The 16,871-nt window shown below is 40.7% G+C and overlaps 1 protein-coding gene across 1 annotated transcript; it reads left to right on the top strand.

Moving 5' to 3' along the window:
- Positions 1–260: 260 nt before the first annotated feature.
- ALKAL2 (ALK and LTK ligand 2) lies at positions 261–13,633 on the top strand. The gene is made up of 6 exons (XM_054629700.2): positions 261–527; positions 1,346–1,677; positions 4,013–4,066; positions 4,177–4,257; positions 6,382–6,448; positions 12,956–13,633. The coding sequence occupies exons 2-5, from the start codon at positions 1,395–1,397 to the stop codon at positions 6,444–6,446; spliced, it is 483 nt and encodes a 160-aa protein (XP_054485675.1). The 5' UTR covers positions 261–527; positions 1,346–1,394; the 3' UTR covers positions 6,447–6,448; positions 12,956–13,633.
- The last annotated feature ends 3,238 nt before the right edge of the window (positions 13,634–16,871 follow it).

Below are 16,871 nucleotides of genomic sequence, written 5' to 3'. Positions count from 1 at the left end.
CAGGGACATCAATATTTCAGTGGCTCCTCAGTGCGGTTCTAATTAAAGGCTCGGGGGATGCGCGCTCCCCCCGTCCCCATCTTCCCGCCGCCCCCTCCCACTCCAAACACACACACTTGGGACCGTCTCCTTACGTCGGAGAGCAGAGAAGGAGTGACTGAGCCCTGGAGAACCGAGCAGGGGGAGGGACGGGGGGCACCGGGGCGGGAGGGGAGAGAGGGCGGGAAGGGGGGGCTTGTGCAAGCAGCGACGCTCCCGAGGTTGCCAAGTGGACTTTTATTGTTTTCCACCCACTTGCTAGTCGATACTATCTGCCGTCTCATGTCATCCTATATAAGCCTATATAAGCGGCTGCGCTGGGGCTAGCGGCGATGGAATAGTTTGTGGATACGGCGGGAGCGCAGGGACGGGAGGGGGGCGGGCGGGCCAGCCGCGGAATACTCGGACTCCCTGCCGTTCACTGGCTGCTGCCGTCCGGGGAGCGGCTCCCGGGGGAAGACACCTCGGCGTCCGGGACAGAGACACAGGTAAAGCGGCCGGCGAGCGCCAGCAGCCTTCTTCCCCTCTTGTTTCCCTCCCCACGCCCCCATCCCTCCCGCCCCGCCGGGCCAAAGCGCTGTCCGGTGACAGCCGGACCCCGCCAGGGCTGGCAGGGCAGAGCCGCCGCACGGACCGGCCGTGCGTGAGGGGCGGTCAGTCGTCCGAAGGCGAGCGGCTCTGGGCATGATGCTGGCCGCTCCTCCTGCAGGGTAGGGGAGCGGGGAAAGGGACAGAAAATGGGGAGACTGGCGGTGCTGTCCCCTGCCCCGGCCGGCTGCCCCCCAGCCGCGCACCTCCCGTCCCGCCGCTCCTGCCCGCAGCCCGGCCGCGGAGGCCCGCAGCGAGAGTGGGGACAGCTGTCGCGGCTCTCCGGCGGAAACTTCGGGGAAAGTTGTCGCCCCTCGCCCGTGCTCCTCCGCTCCGCGGCGGGGCGGGGAGAGGCGGGGCGGAACGCCCGTCCCGCCGGGGATCTGCTCCGCCGGGGCACCCCTAGCCTGGCCCCGCTCCGGGGCTGCGCCCCCGCCCTCCCGCGGGGCCCGGCGCCGGCTGCGGGCAGGCCGAGCCGCGCTGCCCGCGGCGCTGGGGGCTCTGCCCGCGGGCCGGGCACTGAGGGGCGCGGGGGCAGCGGCCGAGCCCCGCGGACCCCCCGCCCCGTCCCGCTCTGCCAGCCCCCGCAGCCCCGAGCGGTCTGTGCCCCGCCTTGTGTAACCTGCCAAGCGGCCGCCGCTCTTTCCTCCGCTAGTGTTTCCGATTTCACCCCCACGAGTCTCCCCACTTTCGACCCACCCCCAATTTTCTCTTCCAGTGAAACAGGAGACCTCACATAGCAGCGGATCCTTCCTCTTCATCCCCTCATGCACTCTTCAGGTCGGACTGCAATGAGTGGACTGAGGTCTTCTGGGCTGCTGGGGCTTGTACTCTTAATGCTCTCAGCAGGATACTGCAAAGAAAAAACAGACTCCACAGATTTGAAGGACAAGCAAAATCTCTTAAATCTCATCATGGAGATCATTCAGGAACTGAAAAGGTACCACCTGGAGAAGGACAGTGGGATGCAGTACTTCTCCAAGCATGACTATAACTTGGATCGAAGGGAAGTGGCTGACTATGGAGGGTACCAGGACGAGCAGAGAGTTGGTAAGTCACAGTCCATTTTTTTTCCCTAGGGTGCCTCGTGAATGAGATCGTGCATCAGGTTACTAATTTTGTATTAAGAATTCACCACTTGAAATACGTGCAGATTCCATTTGGTATCAGAAACAGACACAGATGGCAAATTTGGAATAGAAAACCTCCATTCACCTCTCAGAGCCTTTTACTCTCTGGATAATGAACTCAACTGAAAGTCCAACTTCCTGTGGCTTTGAATAAAACCTAATAATATGGGAAAAGACTTAAATGGGCTGAGATCAAAGAAACAAGGGATGAAAACGCTTTTTTCCTGGAAGGTTACCACTTATTATCATGTGCTTGGTTTAAGTGTTTCTTGGAAATGACCCTGGCAAGAATTCTCCTGCAGGACTGTAGTATGTCCTTAAAGACCTTACATATAGAAGTCTTCCCCACACCTCAGCTTCACTGAACTGAGTTGTTCACCTTAGTTCCTTTTGTACTCCAGAGGTAGCACCTTTGAAATTCTAGGGAACTGAGACAGTACTCCTCTGTCATTGTGCAGGCTGTGACCAGTTTGGGACACTCCTGCAGCCATCCCTCTGCTCGTTTGATTGGCTCCTCTCTAACCTGCTTAGTTTGGTGATGTACTTCTGTGCACTCAGTTGAAACTTGATTTAGTTCCTCCTGCTGCCATGTCTAATTTAGTGTTCCCTGTCACTCCCAAGCCTCTGCAGTGTTACTGCTGCTCATCTGACCCCTCCAACTGACAGCGACTTTCTGAATATTTTCCAGCAAATATTTACTCAAGTTTTCCCAAACTGGCTTTCATTTTGATAGTATGCTGTTTATTTTGTCTTTATTGATCTTTTAAAGTTTCATTGTACCTTTTTGCCATTCTCATTCATACTCAAATATCCTCATAATTTGCATTTATTGGTGGTTGTCATGAAGATGTTGCTTCTCTATTGGGATGAATAATGAATGCACAGAGGAAGAGAGTTCTGTTCTCCTTAAGGTCAACACAGGAGAGAACATTTTGTTTTACAAATGTTGAAGAGTCAAAGAGGCCAGATTAAGCAGGGAACTGTGATGTGCACAACTCTAAATCTCATCTTGGAACATGGGCATAGTTTTGGTCACCCTGTTGGTGCAAAACATCTGGCTTGTGTAGAACAGTTATCTACAAAATTAATAATTCTGCTTCAGAGTGGATTAGTTGGTAGTGTTGTTACTGATTTCGAAGCAGGGTTTTTCATTCTGTTACTATGATGGAGTTTTTCCCAGCAACTCTGAAAAGGAACTACTAGTTAGAGTCTTTCATTTCAGTTTTGGCATCACTTTCCTAGTGAACTTGTCCCATGGGAAGTTTCTGAGTGAAGCATGTGTGTTTTTAATGTTCTTCATGACATAATTAGGTCAAATAGGATAAGGTCAATTTTACTTACACTGACTAAAGTTAGAAGTAAACGATGAATGACTTTCGAGAAGTGTCTAAATTCACAAGTGAATCAGATCTGGATGGAAATGCTCTCTGCTTTATATCTGATAAGAGGTGCCAGGGGAATGAAAAAGGCTGCTCAGGCATTCATGGTCAAGTAAATAAAGCACCATATAGTGTATCATACACAATCAGCACTAAGCCATCAGCACAGAGTTTGTAACAGAAAGCAATCAAAGATAGCTGTAAATCAGGAAGTCACAAGCAGGGGTTAGGGCTAAAATGGATTTCAGTAAACTAGTTTCATTTTGCCATCTGCTGAACACAAAACACAAGGCGGTAAACCACAAACATAGGGAGCCAGAAGAGAGCAATTTGCTTGGAATAATTTCCTGTGAATTTTACTTACTGCGGGGGGAGGGAGGGAAGATTCCTGTAAGTAGATCAATCCAGTTTCATGATTACAGTAGAGCAGTGCTTCTACACTACAGACATACCTGGGACAGAATAGTGGTTACATTTGTATAAGAGAATTAGAAGACACAACCCCAGACTGGAATATATCACTGAGTCCTTAACACTTGTGTAATATGAAAGAATTTAAGTCTAGGTAAACTTCATAATGTCGTTCATAGAGAACTAAAATCTGACTCTTAGTTAATAGCCATCATCATTAATGATTTCTCACCTAGCAGACATTGTTTCATCAGTACTGTGTTTCACAGAGCATTTTACAAGGTCTCCCTATGTGAAGTGACTGCTTGCAATTTGGCCTACTGTATGCAAAGGACTTCTGCCCTCCATGCACCTGTCAAGACATACTGGTGATGTTGCTGCACAGTGTTCCCTGTCTTCATACTATGCTTGGCAAGCATAGGTCCAGTGCAGCAGGGTAACACTATTCCTTTTTCTGTCCCACAGAAATAGTTCCCAGAGATCTGAGAATGAAAGACAAGTTCTTGAAGCATTTAACAGGTATGTTTTAATTTTGCGTTGGTATCCGTATTTCACACACATACCATAAGCTACACTGCTCTACTTGTGAGCTGTGCTGATTCATAACTTATTTTTTCTTTATCTTTCAGGTCCACTCTACTTTAGTCCAAAATGTAGCAAACACTTTCATCGGCTTTATCACAATACGAGGGATTGTACCATCCCAGCATGTAAGTAACAAAAGCAGGCACTTCCCTAAAATGAGAGAAAACTCTAAAATTTGTCAGTTCTATCAAGTATCAGTAGTGATACAATGTCAGAATGCATTCCCTGCAAAGAAAAATTTGGACTGCTTTAAAATGTACAAAGTATTCTCTACAGCTTTGCTAGAACAGCATCAGCATTACAGAGAGGAAAACAGAAATAAAATTTTCTCATTGCAAATACACTGTGTAGAGTGGCTGTAAACACTGCATCCTTAGGTACTGATGTATTTGCCTCATGGGTTCCAAACCATGTGTTTGTTTTTCCTCTCACAAATATCTCATATTTAATTTTTAGTGCTGTATATTCAAAACAGGATCACAAATCCAGGTGGGGTTATTTTACTTTTCATTGATTATATATGTAGGACACATTTTATAGACATTTTCTATTTTGACTATTCAGCTACCAGTCTACCAGTGATGTTGACAATGAATCTTTGCAACACTTGTCTTCAGTGAATTATAAAAGTATAACTTGTTAGCTTAGGAAAAAAAAAATAGTGCTGATGGACACAACTAAGCAAAAGCCACTTATGATGCCTCATCACTGTTGGCAGCACAGAGAATTAAATAAAAATCAAACACTGACATTTATCAGTCAGTAGATGTGACTCCAGATTCATACTGAGGTGGGCCTGTTGAGTAAGCAGATGCTATTTTAGTACAGCCTTTTCAGAATGGAAGCACACTTTATTTTACTTGTCTGAGGTCAACCAGTTGGGTCAGTAGCAGAGCTGGGAATAGAAACAAGAGTTACAGATTCCAAGTTTCTAGTATTAATAAATATTTCAGCCCAGTGCATTTTAAAGGCATATTTGGTAAGAATTGTGCACATTTTCTCTATTTGTAAGGCTTCAGATAAGAAATTCCCTGGAAACACAAGGGTTTCTAGATGACAGGTAACCAGATCACCCTCTGTTTACATGGGTGGAGATGTGAGTTGTTCATAACTTCTCTGTTCTGAACAAGCAATGGTCATTACCTTTTTCATAAGGATCACAACACAAACATCATTTGGCTCAGCACTAATGAGTGCTCCAAGCTGTGAAGCTAAAAACTAGTTGGCCTTAACGGCTCTAAATTAGCCTTTTCCTCCTGACAGGTGACATATCCACCAACATAATGTCTGGATAATGGAGGATCATTTGTATGAGTGGAAATTATACCATAACTATGCTGTGAGTTGGGATTGTTAACATTCCATCTCCAGATGAAACATTAGCTGTAGTTACCCATTAATGAAATAAAGCCTAAAAGTGAACGTCACCTACTGGGCTGGACTGACTAGCATATCTTTAAAGTAACTTTCTTCTAGGAAAATGAGACAAACAGCCTGCCTTAATTCTTCATGCACAGAATGTTACTTTTTGATAATATCCTGACTTCAAATTATACTGTTCCTTGTATATAGAGATCTGAAGGCCAAACAGCAAAGAAACAAAAACTGTCTCTGATGCTGCAGTGTGGTGGTAGCTAGTACAAAAGCATTGTGTTGGCATACTTTCTAGTACTTGCTTCATGGTCCTATGAATGTCTATCATGTGGTCATCTACTCGGGCTGGACTTAAGATTTGTATGAATAGAAGATGTTATTTGTCTAATTTAATTGTTCCCGGGAAGAAAATCTGTTGGAGAGTGGCATTACTTAATATTAAGTTGACAGACTTGCTCATTGATGGCTGGATTTAAAGGTGGATGAGCACTATTTATTCTTTCTCTAATATGGAAATACTAGAGTCACATGTTTAGATCCTGCACAGAAGCACAGGCACAGATGTATAAATTCTAATACATACATACATACACTTGGAGAGCCTCCAAGCACTTTCATGCTGTTTGTTTACAGATAGAACATGTGCAGAAGTCAGTTGCATAGTTAGACGTGCCATTAGACATGGATTTTAGTTATTACCCAATTTTTATACATTCCTCTTTTAAGTCAAAAGAGTTGATTTTTATTCTGTTGCAAACAGAAGGTATTCATTGAACTTTGCTATGACACTAATTTGCACACTGAAAGCGATTTTGATTTTTAAAGGCAAATTTGATTACTTTGGTAATCTAGTAATGTTTTTTTTTTTCATACAGACTATAAAAGATGTGCCAGGCTTCTTACTCGACTGGCAGTAAGCCCTATGTGCATGGAAGGATAAAGGTAAGCTTTTTCTTAGCAGAAATGACATTCCAGTGCATAGCAAAGCAGCAGATGTTGTGTTTCATACATGAAAATTCATGGGAGTATAATAACAACTGTCCTTTAGATAAGGTATTCCCCTCCCAAAGGACTTGAAGTAACTGGCTTAATCTGGCAAATTTTGGCATTAAGGAAAGGGTACCCCCTACTGGAAGTCATTACATAAACGTCCATGTGCATCATCTGTGAATTATTTATAGCAGCATACAGTTAGCAGATAGTGAATTTGTTGTTACAGAACAAAACACAGCAGCTGTGGCTTATTTTTCAAGAGTTTACTCAGTACACAACTGCCTGTATCGGCAGCAGCAGTCGCCCTTTTGTGTGTGCAGCTGTAGATCTGTGCTGTACTCAGTAGTATGAGTTAATATATACATAGCTGTACACATCAAAGCTTCATAAATGCAGATAGGTCACAGGTGCTTTTACAGTAAATCAGTTAAAATGTACTGATAGTAGCATTGATAAACTATCTTCAAGCTATTTGGATTGGGATTTCCTTGTGTACACCTCTCATGTCTAGAGGTTAATTCCCTCCTTCTTTGCCTAGATGGGCCTATATTTCCCAAAAATACTTGGGAAATTTCATGCACCAAAATAAAAACAAAAGCCAATCAACCAAACCAAAAATTACTCCCAAACTATGTGTAGAGAACTGTAACATAAGAATACAGAAGGACTAATTTACATTCTGTTTTCAACTTTTACCTGAGACAAAATGTGATCTTGGACAAAGGGATAAATAATAACCATGTAGATTTGTCAATAACAAATGCTGTCAAACCAAGATGCTTTAACTCTGTGACAAAATACACATCTTGTGGAAGGAATCTGTGAGAAAAGTAATAAATATTAAGCATTTTATTTTCTTTTATTTTAAGCATTGACACTGTTGTGCACTTCACTCTCACAATCAAGCTGGGGAAGATAAATGTAAAAATGACTGGAAAAAATACATAGGTTGTTAGTGCTTCACTGTCAAAACTGGAAAAATATACTGACCAATGTCACACAGCTTCATTATGGGTTTGATATTGTTCAGTATTTTCATTAATAACTTGGGTAGTAGAATACTGTATTAATGTATTTCAGTATTTTAGGACAAGCAACCATGATACAGTACAACCTTGAAATTAAAAATAATCCTGAAAAATAAGCCAAATAGTCTAAAACCAGGATGACAGCTAAAGAGCAGAATGATAAAGTCCTGTAGGATTATTCAACCACAGAAATACATGGAATTTGGTGAATAGTTAGATAGTGCTGTTGAAAACAGGGGTTGTTGTGGACTGCAAACTAAGCGAGACAGCGGTGTTACACTTGAAGAAAGTCAAACTGTACTGGAATGTATAAGTAGAATCATAGTTTATGAAACTCCTGACACAATTACTGTTACTGGAATACTATATTTAATTAAAGGCACCACACTTGAAGACATACAGGTTCTTCTTGTATGAGTCCAAAGTAGAGCAACATGGATGACCAAAGGCTTAGAAAACTCAGTATACAAGAACAGTTACAGGAATTAGGATTATTTAATCTAAAGAAAACATGACTGCAGGAAAACCTGATGGAGCTATTCAATCTCAACAAAGGTTTCTACAAGTCATTCTCTCTATCCAGTCTGGATAAATGAGACTTAATTTGTTTAACTTTGCAAATAGGTGAATAATATTATTACCAATACTAATAAGCAGATACATCACAGTGTGAAATTCTTTTCTCCCTTTCTTTAGAAAATTTTATCTTTATCTTAACAACCTGCCATGTAAACATGAAATTGTAATATGAAGGAATAGCAACTAAAGTAGTTCACATCTCAAGCTGGGAGTCTATTTAAAAATATCCTTTTCTCAAACAACCTTTGCACAACATATTTCAATGTCAGCAACTGTCCACTTCTTTTATTCACACAGACGCAAATCAGTGGTAGACTCCTTAAGCAGCCTCACTTAGCAGAAAGGAAGACTATCCTCTACTACATATATCTGGAGATGCACAGGTGTCTGTAGGATTGAGCCTCTTTTCTCCTCAAGGCTTTTCCACTGAATCAGTTAAATTTGCGTAAAACAAATTTATGTTTCCTGTTTTGTTCAGTATCTGATTTTGCTTTCATTGCAGGTTTATAAGTGTGCTGAGCTATAGTTGGATTATTACTTTGGCAAACTAGTAGTTTTGTTAGATTTTTCAGATCTGTGGACATCTATCCATGTTTAGAGTTCAATTTGAAGAGAAGAAAAAATACAAATTTATTTTTATTTGTAGTGCATTTTGGACTAGCACAGCTTTAAAGCACACAAGACATTGAAACTCAGAGCTCAGATTAAACAAGAAAATAATATGTGAAAACAGGAGTTAGACATGTTACTGTCACAACACATTCCTGTGTGGCACATGTGTGTTTATGGTGTGACATGTCTTGTGGAGCCTTAAGTTTTTCTCATGTGTCCTATACATATGTAACTGAGCTCCATCTTCTCTCTTTTTTAGAGTATATGTTCCCTTTCTGCCTGTCCTACAGACATGAGCAATGCAGGGACCCAGTAACAGCCCTTCAACTTGTTGAGATTGCACGAGTGAAGCCAGAGCAGCAGATTTGTATTACCACATCTCCCAGTTGTCCTTTTTTTTTTTCCAGAGAGCCTCCCAGGCTGTATTCCCTGGCTGCCACCAGCACCATCACTAATTAATTTTATTCTGTAACCCCTTCTCATGGTCGACACAGCTATGCTAGAGTCCTGTCCTTGATGCTTCTTTTTTTTGTTCTGTTCTTCAGCCTCTTTCTTCTACCAGCTTCCTAATAGTTCCCATGTTCCATGCTTGCTTTGTTCCACTCCATGCAGATACATCCCACAACTGTTAGGTTGTCCATATCGGCAGTAGGTTAGAGATGCCAGGAACACAATTCCCAAAATCTTCACCTTCACAGTTCAGATCATGAGCAGTTCTGGTGACAGACAGTGATGAATCTGAAAACTCCTTTGACAAAGGAATCTTCAGACAAAGCATTTGTCAAAGCCACTTGGCCACAGTCATACAGATTTTATTACTTCTGTTTGAAAACTTCAGGTGCTACTGTTGGTGCTCCATCCCTTTTCCATTACCTGTCCTATACATGTTTGCTAGAGACCAATACTGATCTCATAACTTACTTTGTAAACTTCTTGCACTGTGAGGAGGAGTTCAGGGACTATGGACTGCATTATCACATCTTATTACATACTTCTGTTTTGAAGGTTTCTTCTAATTTCTGTATTGACAAATATTAATGTGGTTTTAAGAACTTTTAAAGCATCTACAGTTATTTCAAATAAACAAAGTAAAGCTAATGACACACTTTTACACTAATAAATACAAGACTGGTGCAAGTAGTTGGAGTCTCAGGCTATGCAGAGAAAATGAGGTTTATACATTATAAAAAGTGTGTTAAAGAAATCTACCAGTTGCTTGTTCCTTTAAGATGAAGATGCAAATAATTAATATTTGTACATACAGTTCAAATACCTGTTGCAAAATTTGTAATAAGCTTAAAACTGAAATTTCCTTTGGAACTCCAGAAAATCTCTGTAAACTCCTCAAGATGTATTGACCATACTAGTAATGTATGAGACAAATGCTGAAAATACAAGATAAAGTTGGAAACTTAAAATACTCCACTCAATATCCCATTCCTATACACTGTATTATATATCCATTTTTTCAAATTATTCTTAAACCAAGATATTTGGGCACTTGAATTTTGCTTCAAATGTGTTGTAACAATGGAAACAACAGCCCTTAATTGCATTCTCCTGTAGGATGCTGCTTTCTCAGAGTAACATCAAGTGCATTGAAATGTCAGACACTTGAATTGCATAAAAGTGAAGGTGAAATTAAGATGAGAGGATTGTGTATTATTCAGTGAAAGCCTGTTTTTTTCTAGAAAGTATATCTTGGTTTGTTTTATACAGCTGCTCAGTGCATGTTCAATCACCTCTTCATGATGCCAGGAATTGGTTCCCAAGTTAAGTAATTTAAGACTTTTTTCGGAACTACTGCTTTGAGTTAAAAAGGCAGCCAGCGTGCATGGTTACTAGTGTGGCATCATCCAGGTTTATTAAAGGGCAGCTCACAGTTTTCCTTGCTGTGAGATATCTCTGGCTAGCACCAGATGGAACATTCAGAGCTTCATAATCTTCAGTGCATGGATCTCTGTGATCACATTACAGCAGAATTCCACCTGGGTGTGCACACTTGGGAAAATAATTTTTTTTATATATAAGTATGAGGAGGTTCTGCTACAATATCATACTGGCACAGTATTTTAAAATTTATATTGATATTTAAACCACTAAATTCTTGTCATATAGATTAGCTTTTTCTTACAGAGTTTATCATCATGCACAGGTAATAACCAGAATCAAATCTGGAAAGCTGCAATATGCCTTTATAATAGCTTTCATATGTGCTTTTAAAAATTAGCACAATTGGCTGGGGAGTTGTATAGTTACCTATGTTCTCAACAGAGGCAGTAGTCAGATTGCATTCAGGATCTCCACCAAGACTATCCATCATCCTTCAGCTAAGTTCCAGCCTAATATCCCTAGACTGATGCATATAACAGACTATATGAAATTAAAAAAAAAAAAAAGAAGTAGAACAGATTTATCGATGCTAAAAACCTGGGGTTTCTGAAAACACCAGGGGTTTAGAAAACTGTGATTAGCTGATACAAAACTGTCAAGTTCCCCTACAAAAGCAAGTGGAGATGAGATGACAAATGAGCATCCTAACCCCTGTTTTTCACCTCCAGTGAGCTGCACATTCCCATTAGTAATGAAAAAAGTTTTTATTACATTTTCAGTGTTTAACTTGTAGATTGTATCACACACTGATCAAACCAAAAGCATGTTAATTTCTTCTAAACATCACTTTTTAACATCATAGCTTAAATAGGGTACAGTAGGAGCATACATACAGAAAATAAGCTAGATTAAAATGAAAGACAAGGAAAATTTACATCAGTTTCCCCCTCTAAGGAAGGATATTAAAAAAAAAAATAGAAGTAATTGTTCTATCTGCAAAGCCAGAAAAAAACCCTAGATTACATTAAAATTTTCTGTAACATTATTACATTTCCTAAATAGCTTTCAAAAATTGCAAAACTAAATGTTTAAATACTACTAACAAGTATTTCTGTATGCACCAATAGCTTGATTTTCAATGGATTATGTCAAGTCCAACTGACTTCGCATACAAATGATTCCATTACAAATTATACTTAAGCAGTAGAAAATGTAGAGAAGCTCAGAGTATCAGAGAATTCACACTGATCATGGGGAGGTTACCTATGTTCAGACAGACAATATGAAAGTTTTAACTGTGAAAAATACCATCAGCAGAATTCTAGTATCAGATTATCACCGGTTTTTATCTCCGCCACGGATTTTTGATGGCTGTAAAACACCAAAGCTTCATCTGGGTCTGCTTGCATGTGAGAGTCTTTCAGCTGTGTAGTTCCTGCTGACTGAAAAAACACTGTACATTTTTTATTTCTAAATAAGAACAACAACAGGCATGGAAACATTTGAAACTGGGTGGACAGACTTGCAACATTCAGTGCTCACCTGTCTAGAAGAGGACAGACTTCTAGATATGTGTATGTGCAGTTACACTACATTTTCTTACAAGCTTTCAAGGTGTGGGGGAGTAAGATTGTGAAAATCTTCACTGCTCAACTTCTGAATCAACATTTCTAGAACACAGGCAAAATACATACATAAGCAGTGTGGAAAGCTGTAATTTTGTATTGGTGATTGTGATATCAGTGTCATAGGCATGACAGTGATCTCATTCCAAGACACTCTTCTAGAAGACTTCAGGCAGCAAATCGAACCACTGCAGCTCCTGCTTAGTTTGTGGTGGCTTAGTGTTGGCATGTTCCAGGGGCTGTAGTTATACACCCAACTCTTAAAAAAGTTACTTCTGTTTGTTTCTTGTTTGTATGAGTCCAAGTTTCTTCACAAAAGGGCCCAATGAAATATCAAACCCTTTAGATCCTTCAAACTGGGCATGCCATGAACAGCTCCTGACACCAAGGTATTTAGAAAGCATTTTGCAATCTGTTAATGCTATTCCTGAAGTTTATTCACTTCTTGACTTCACAGAGGCAGTCATTGGAACAGATTAACTATGAATACGTTTTTAATAGGTAGAACTGAATTTCCCCAGTGTCTATCAAAAATGAACCATCAGAGAAAATGATGCTTTCCAGAATTTTAGCCTTGATTAACAAAGCATTAATGTTACAGTTCAGTCAGGCTGATATGAACTTAGGTAAATTTAAAATTCACTACTGATCTTTCCAAAGTTATTTCTGAATTCTCCAGTTTTATTTGCTATTTTCACGATGATAAACACATTCTCAAGCACATGTATGTGAGTATGAAAATGATGAAAGTCAATTTCTTCTTTCTTTTAATCCACCAGATCTTACTACCACGACAAGGAACACCAAGAACCAAGAGAAGTGCCTTGGAAACCAACAGGGAAACAGAACTTACTACCTTTTAGCGAATTCCATTGTGAACAAGAGATTTATTTTTGCAGATTGACAGACTACTTCCCATAATTCTTTTAACATGCATTTTGTATGTCATTGACAGTTTGCAGATTGACATTCTTTACAGTAGCGTAACTGCCAGTAGTACTTAATGCTCCATACTTAAAAACACACTACAATTGATGTGTAATGCTGCCAAAAATTATGTAAACACAAATATTTCACCAAGAAAATTCATGTTCTGTTGCTTAATTCTACAGTTTTAAGGAATGTTTGTTTGTATATCTAGAACTACTAAAGATCTGCTCCACAGTAGTTGTGGTCACTTGATATCCTTCATGCTTATGCAATTTTTAAAAAGTTTGGTTAAAACAGACTTGCATTGGGGTCACATTGTACCCTGGAGTACAAACTGCATGACAAACAGGAATGTTATTCCAAGTAGACATACTTTTTGGGACAGTGGAGCATGGATTTTGTACACAAACACAAGCTGCCATTAATTTACTTTATATAATAAATGTATAAAACATTCCAGCGAACGTGCAATATGTAAATACTGTAAATAACAAGCATAAGTAATAAAGTGTTTGGTATTAAGTTGTTCTCAGTTTGCTCTCTGGTCACTGAATCCAGGTAAACAAACTACCTTCTGGCAGCTACTATCATTTATCCACACTTCCATCTCTTTCCACAGAGTTCCACTTGTATAAGAAGGAAAGGTGTACTCACTTCAGAGTTCAGTAACCTGGACACCCTGGATTTATGAGGATGGATAGATCTGTGTGTTTCAAACCCACAGAATGCCCAGACTACCAAGGCTGCTACAATTCTCTACAGCATTATAAAATGGAATATTTTTTAAGACTAACAGATGTTCTGAGGTTTTTGTTTGGGTTTTGGCTTTGGTTTGGGGAGGGGCTTTCTGTTTGTTTTTTAATAATGTGCAGTCTGTTCATGATACTGAAAGACAATCTAATCAGAAGATATCCAGGAAATCATTTTAGTATTGTAGAATTTTTAAGGAGTTAGTGTTACTCCAAAAACTTTGGCATACATTTCCCTTTCTTCCTTAAATCAGATATTAAATCCAGTTCCCACAGTAAAATGACTCAAACAGGAAGAAAAATTTTATGTGCAACCTATAAATCCATGTATTGGATTTGCATGGCCAGGTTTTGGTACTAGAGAAGCTACAGGGGTGGCTTCTGGGACCATCTGCCAGAAGCTTCTCCATGTCCAGCAGAATCAATGCCAGAGAGCTCCAGGATGGATGTGCTGGGCCAATCAGAAATGGTGACGCCTATGGGATAACACAGCTGAGAAGGGAAAAGTTACTGCACAGTTGCAATTGCAGCCAGAGAAGAGCAGGGTGAGAACATGAGAGGAACAGCCCTGCAGACAGCAGGGTCAGTGCAGAAGGAGGGGCAGGAGGTGCTCCAGGCACCAGAGCTGAGATTCCCCTGCAGCCCCTGGTGCAGCCCATGGTGAGGCAGCTGTGCCCCTGCAGCCCATGGGGATCCACAGGGATGCAGAGATCCACCCACAGCCCATGGAGGAGACCCACACTGGAGCAGGGGGTGCCTGAGAGGAGCCTGTGACCCTGTGGGAGGCCAGTGCTGGAGCAGGGTCCTGGCAGGGACCTGCAGGGCTGTGGAGAGAGGAGCTCACTCTGGAGCAGGTTTGCTGGTGGGACTTGTGAGCCTGTGGGGGACTCAGGCTGGAGCAGCCTGTTCCTGAGGGACTGCTCTCTGTGCAAGTGATCCACACTGCAGCAGGTTGGGGGGGATTGGTGCCTGTGGGATAGAGAAGTTGGAGAAGTTCACAGAGAACTATTTCCAGTGGGAGGGACACCATGTGGAATAGGACTCCTCTTCCTGAGCACAGCAGAAATAACCTGGGATTGACTGACCATTACCCCCATTCCCATCTCTGGGCACTGCTGGGGGAGGAGAAAGAGCTGGAAGGAGGAGTGGGGGAAAGGTATTGTTAAGGTCTTATTTTACTTCTCATCACCCTGCTCTGAATTTGTTAGTAATAATTTCAGTTAAAATCCCCAGCATGAGTCTGTGTTGCCCATGACACTATTTGGTGAGTGACCTCTCCCAGTTCTTATCTCCCATGAACTTTCATTTTATTTTCTGTCCCCTGTCCAGTTGCAGAGGGGAGCAAGATAGAGGCTCTGCTGGGTGCCTGGCATCCAGCCAGGGCCAGCCTACTACAATGAACCACTTTCACCTTAATACTGGCATTTATAGTTTCCATTCTATCCTCAGTTTGAACCACAAAATGTAAAACCAAAACCAAACACTACTCTCCCCACCCTGAGTACGACTGGAGCTGAGATTCTGGAAACTTCAGAGCCTTCAGCATCCCACTCTTCAGAAGAAAACATGGCAGAAGTACAAAATCCCATCCTGGAACGTGGCTGTATTTAGCAGGGGAGAAGTACATATTTTTATTTGCTTTCAGTGATGACTACACAGTGATGCTAAATTCCATGTCTCAGTGGATGCAATACATGCCTGCAGAAAACAAGGCTGTTAAAGGAATCAACTTCTATGGGATTCACTAAAGCTGCTCATCTGCAGTAAACTCTGTGCTTTGCTGTGGTTCCACTGACCAGACCACAGACTAATACTTAACATGGGAGTTTAAAATATTGAAGCTTTCTTTTTCTAGTAGGAGACCCAAAATCTGGCTAAACAAAAACCTACTAGAAAATTTCCTTGTAAAAGGGAAATAGCAACTTATAAATTATTTAATCAATTAATATATATAAATTAATCCCCTAAAAGTTTTCTCTAGATTTAGCAGAAATCATCATGCTCTGACAGAAAACACACCTATGCTAGACTACAGCAGACTTTTTTTTAGTCTTAACTTTACCACTTATAACAAGCTGTGGGGGCAGGGAGAAACAGGAGTCAGTTCTGTATTTCTTCATTCAAAATTACATTTTTCATGAGTGGTATTTTGGATGTGTGAGCGCTTAGTCATCTGTATGATACATGATTTGTGTTTTAATCCTGTTTTCACTGTTTCTCCTTGAACCCAAATAATGGTTCTGTGCAACTGTCCTTCCTGAAGGCAATCCTTGTTCTGTATTCTGGGCTTCTACAAATTTATATAAAATACCATTGTGCACCTTCCCCTCCTCCATTAAAAAAACCCTACTAATTATAAAATAAATTAACCAGCTTTTTATTCCTTGTAGAGGTGGTGAATTAAGTCACTAGATTGCTTGCTGAAAGTCTATCTCAAGGCTGAAACTTTTAAAATGTGAACTGAATTTAACACGAGTTTCGACTAAGTATCACTTTACAGGAAGATTCCTAAGCCCAGTGAAGGTAAACAACCCTATCCTCTTATTTCCTTTGTTACCCCAGCAGCTCAAAGATAAAGATTTAAGACCTTTCAATCTTAGCCTTAATATGCAGGAAACTATGGGCTGAATTCCTACATTGCCATGAATGGGAAAGCACAAACCATCATGTTCTCAATCTTATGAATTATTTTACTTCCACTGGAATATTTGAAATGGTCATTCTGGCAGGGAATAACACTAGATTATGCCTAAATACTTCCACCTTTGAGCTTAATGCATCAAACCACATTTAGGATGTTTTGTCCCTAACTGCCTATCATTTTCACCCATTTACTTTGTCAAAACAATAAACAAATAAAAAATATTTTTTCCAGAGTCAGTACTTAATTGGATCTGAAATAATCTATTACTCTTTGCCCCTGAGAAGTTAAACAGCTATTAGCTTCCAATTCCTAGCTTGTTTTTAGAAGTCAAAACTGATGGTAATGCAATAATGTGCAAAGATTCTGATTTCT

This window comes from Agelaius phoeniceus, chromosome 3 (assembly GCF_051311805.1).
Source record: "Agelaius phoeniceus isolate bAgePho1 chromosome 3, bAgePho1.hap1, whole genome shotgun sequence".
In the NCBI taxonomy this organism is placed as follows: domain Eukaryota; kingdom Metazoa; phylum Chordata; class Aves; order Passeriformes; family Icteridae; genus Agelaius; species Agelaius phoeniceus.
This window is presented reverse-complemented; position numbering and strand designations above follow the sequence as displayed.